The sequence below is a fragment of the Morone saxatilis genome, unplaced genomic scaffold (assembly GCF_004916995.1).
Source record: "Morone saxatilis isolate NCDOM2014 unplaced genomic scaffold, NCSU_SB_2.0 Contig24, whole genome shotgun sequence".
Lineage (NCBI taxonomy): Eukaryota > Metazoa > Chordata > Actinopteri > Moronidae > Morone > Morone saxatilis.
Genome location: NW_023339807.1, coordinates 206,392 through 210,775, shown reverse-complemented (window position 1 = coordinate 210,775; position 4,384 = coordinate 206,392). Strand labels below are relative to the sequence as shown.

Sequence of the window (4,384 nt, the reverse complement as noted above, 5' to 3'; positions counted from 1 at the left end):
GGTTCTCATGGATCCTGGTGGAGCCTCCTGCCATGGTCCTGCTTGACTGCCATTGCTAATATCACTGATATTAGTGTTATTATTATTATAAGTATTATTAACGTACGGTTACTGTTGTTGCTGTTGTCACTGCTCATTGGTGGTACTATTGGGTCTCTGTAAATGTTATAAGGAGTTCGGTCTAGACCTGCTCTATTTGAAAAGTGTCCCGAGATAACTTCTGTTTGAATTGAATTGAATGTATTGCATTAAAAACAGTGAGTTGTGAACCACATTTTTCATTATTTGGTGCTTGAAAATTAAATAGTTGCAACTGAAAGTATGACATTACAATACAGATTCTTTTTTTTCTAAAACGTAAAGATTCACACTTTTTCTTTTTTACAGTGTATTTACACACCTGTGTGTGTGAATGGGTGATTGAGAGGGAAACTGTAAAGCATTTTTGATACAAGCACAATATAAATCACTCTACCATTTACTTTATATTAAGTGCTAATTAGAAAATATTTATACTTTAGCATGTTCAACTAAGATGGTAAACATTATACCTGCTATACAGGTTATTCATAATGTTATTACAGCCTGCACCCACTGTTTTGTACACACCAGCACCATCTTGGTGCATGTCATATGGCTGATGCACATTTACTCTCCTGACCTATTTACACATCAGCTCTTCAGAAAGCTAGCATTTGGATTAAACTCACTCTCCAGATTAACATATATTTGCTAATGCACCCCTTATATTCTGTCTGTATGGAGCGTCTAGCATATGATACGGGCATCAACTATTGCGCGCCCAGTGGGTTGATGCTATGTGATGCTGCCACAGTCACTGCTGGTTTTGAGTGGTTTGATGGAATCTGATTCACTTCAGTTTTTATTTTCAACAATTTCTTTCTTCTTCAATATCAGCCACTAGCTGTAGTCAACTATGTTTAGTTAAATACAAAGCAGCGTTCTTTCTTTCTTTTTTAGCATTTATTCTTTCAGAGTAGTTTCACCAAAGCATAATATGAATTTTATTTTTATCGTCACACAATATATATAATCATATCGCACAACCCTACACAGCAGCATTTCCCACCCAGATGTGCACAGTCCAAAACTTTCCACTGACCTCTGGTCACTCTTTTCTAACCTTTAGGGTTCCTCATCTATCACAATGATATATGCATCATGTGATTTTGGTAATGATGAAGCAAACTGGTTCTTATCATCATATATTAGGTCTAAACCTAACATAGACAATCCTTGGATGCTGTCAAACCTCCTCAAAGTACCATCCTGCCATCATCTACAAAAGTAAGAACAGCAGGATGGTTGTCAGCAGACTCGCTTGACTTAACCGAAGCCATCCTCATCATCTCATTATCCATCTCCTGGAACGTCTCCACATACCGGTGCAAGGTGCTGTAGTAGTGGTCTTTGGTGCTGAACTTGTAGAGGGAGGAGATCTTCTGCCAGTCCCTGTTCGACGGGGTGAGGATGTTTTCAGGCAGTGTCTGGTTGAAGAAACTCTTCAAGTTCCTCTCAGCGAGCTCTTTGGCTTGCTTAGCAGTGTATGAATCCATCATGTTGCTCTCCTCCTGAGCATACGCCCTCCAGAACTTAAGCTGCAGGTAGCTGATGGGGGACATGCACCGAGCCACACAGGACAGCAGCAGGTTGGACAGCATGATGGAGGCAATGAGCAGCCAACCCAGAATCTGTGGTGACCATTAAGAGACAGAATGAAATAAAAGCTATATTATAGGGAAAAAAAGAACAATGTTTTGTGCAATTGTTCATGTTATTATTGTTATTATTGCATTAATAATAAATATATTCAGGTGGCTTTTTTGTTTGTTTGTTTTTTAAAATATGCCATAGTGTTGTCAATGGGATTTTAATAGTCAGTCAGAGCCAAGTAAAATAGTTGGTTGTTAAGACTCAATAGTCAACTATTTTCAAGCCAACAACCCAAAGCGTCTTTCTATCTTTCTCAGCTCTGATTGGTTATTAAATTCCGCCCAGGCAATTTCAGTTTGCTGCTTTTGTATATCTTCTCTTGGAAATATTATATAGATATATATATATTTATTCGCTATTAATTCAGCAGTTAGATGTTTAAGAACTGATGAATACTTGTTAATGACTTCCTTTGATGTGCACATTGCTAAACATATATCATGGATATGCCAAACTGGGTTTCACAATTTTCATGTCTTTTGGTGTGCATTGTGCAATAGACCTTTTACACAGCAGGCATTTTGACATAAAATACACTGTAAATCATAACAGCATATCTTAAAAAAAGAAGTAAGCCAACCTAACTCGTTGTTATTGTCTGCTGTTCCTCTTTGGAATCATACTTTGCACGGTTTTTATTGCCGCCTTTGTCTGTGTTCTGCTTTTACTGTAATTAAAGCTTCAGTAGGTAACTTAAAGATTTTGCTGAAACTTTCTCTATAGACTTGCTACGTGGCAGCCCATCACTTCATCATCTCTCCACATTTATAAGCCTTGTTTAAAACCCCTTTTCTATAATTTAGTAAACTGACTAAGTGATATATTTTATGGATATTTCATATGATAATATATGTACTGGGGTGGCTGTGGCTCAGAGGTAGAGCTGGTCGTCCACTAATCGGAAGGTTCAATCACGGGCTCCTCTCGCTGCATGTGTGTGTCCTTGAGCAAGATACTGGTGTATAACTGTGTGTGACCGACCGTTCTGGTGAGCAGTTGGCACCTTGCATGGCAGCCACTGCCTCCATCAGTGTGTGAATGTGTGTGAATGGGGTGAGTGTGGCATGTAGTGTACAGCGCATTGAGTGGTTGAAGACTAGAAAGGTGCTATATAAGTACAGTCCATTTAACATTTATATTCAAAACTGTACAATGAATCCAAACTGTGAACTGAAGTGAAAGTATAATTTCCTATTTAGGGAACATTTTATACAATTCTCTGTCTGTATTATGTATTTTTTTTTAAATCATTTTGAACAATCATTCATACTTAATACGGTTCTTTTTTGACAAATTAAGTGTTTACTTGTCCCTGGCGTTTGGCCATTGTTCAGTTCACTTCACATTTACAGAAATGAACCAAGATAGCTTCTAAGATAGAAGCTTTGGCGTATGACTGTTAAAAATTATTTAAAAAAAATATATAATGTATAATTATTATACACACACAGAATTTTACAACATGTTCCCTAAAAAGGAAATAATCTGCTGACTGAGCTACTGAGTTCCCTGTTTGGGTTCATTGTACAGTGTTGAATATTTATGAAAAATCCATAAAATATGTCACTCGGTCTACTAAATGATAGAAAAGGGGCCTCTTGAGGAAAAAGGTTGTGAACCACTGTAATGCAGTATAATGTCTCTGTACACACTCTGCTGAGATCAACTGATCAGAAAGTTAAAGAATTTGAACTTCTTTATGAACTAATAAAATAAAGTTGGAAGAGTTGAGCACTAACCTGAGACTCAGCTCTCAGGGTGAGCAGGACATCGTGTCTCTCTGCCTGGGGAACTTTGCTGCTCCCACAGGGAAACGTGTACAGCTCCTCCTGACACTGGACCACGGAGCTCCTACCTGCGCACACATGCTCGCTGTACGCGCTCACGTTGATGCCGGTCATCGCGCACTCGTAGTAGTTCCCGTTCAGCAGAGCCACGGCAACCCAGCTGGAAGGAGCCACCAGCGCGGTGGTGCTGATCTGGAACAGGACCGTCCCGGCGGCAACCAGCCTCTTCCAGCGGCACAGCTCGGCCCTGCGCTGGCACAGACCCGTGAACAGCTTCCACGTCTTCTTGCTGAGGATGTAGCCAAGCAGCAGCAGAGCCAGAGCGGGTACCAGCAGGAACACCATGCCGTACAGGAGGTTGAGCTGATTGCAGGGACATTTGAAGACCACCGAGGAGAAGATCTGCTCCCCCCCCGCTGTCAGCAGGGCAACCAGCCCGAAACCGAGATTGGTCTGTTTCCTGGCAATGTTCAGAACCGTCGTGAACTTATCCATCTTTGCTGCTGTGCCCACAAACACTCAGTGTTTCTAACGGCCACTTTCACTTCCACCTTTATATTTTTGTCTGTTTCCGTCAGCACCCCTACCTTCCTCCGCATCAACAACAACCACATTACACCTAACCCACCACCCACTCTGACCCCTTTGCAATGTGTCAGCGTTCCCAAAATAAACCTTTACATAACCATAGTCATGTAAAGCTGACATGAATACTGTAGCAAACTACTTAAGATTGAAATGGGAAAAAACTGTAATGCCATAAGTTATTTTGGCGGCTGTGCTCAGCGGCAGAGCGGGTCGTCCCCCAATCGGAAGGTTGTTGGTTCGATCCCCGGCTTCTCCTGCCACGTGTCGAAGTATCC

At 40.9% G+C, this 4,384-nt stretch overlaps 1 protein-coding gene across 1 annotated transcript; it reads right to left on the bottom strand.

Moving 5' to 3' along the window:
- Window positions 1-65: 65 nt before the first annotated feature.
- Window positions 66-4,191, bottom strand: calhm6 (calcium homeostasis modulator family member 6). The gene is made up of 2 exons (XM_035671602.1): window positions 3,474-4,191; window positions 66-1,712 (listed from the first exon to the last, which is right to left on the bottom strand). Exons 1-2 carry the CDS (start codon window positions 4,014-4,016, stop codon window positions 1,278-1,280), a joined length of 978 nt encoding a protein of 325 aa, XP_035527495.1. The 5' UTR covers window positions 4,017-4,191; the 3' UTR covers window positions 66-1,277.
- Window positions 4,192-4,384: the final 193 nt, after the last annotated feature.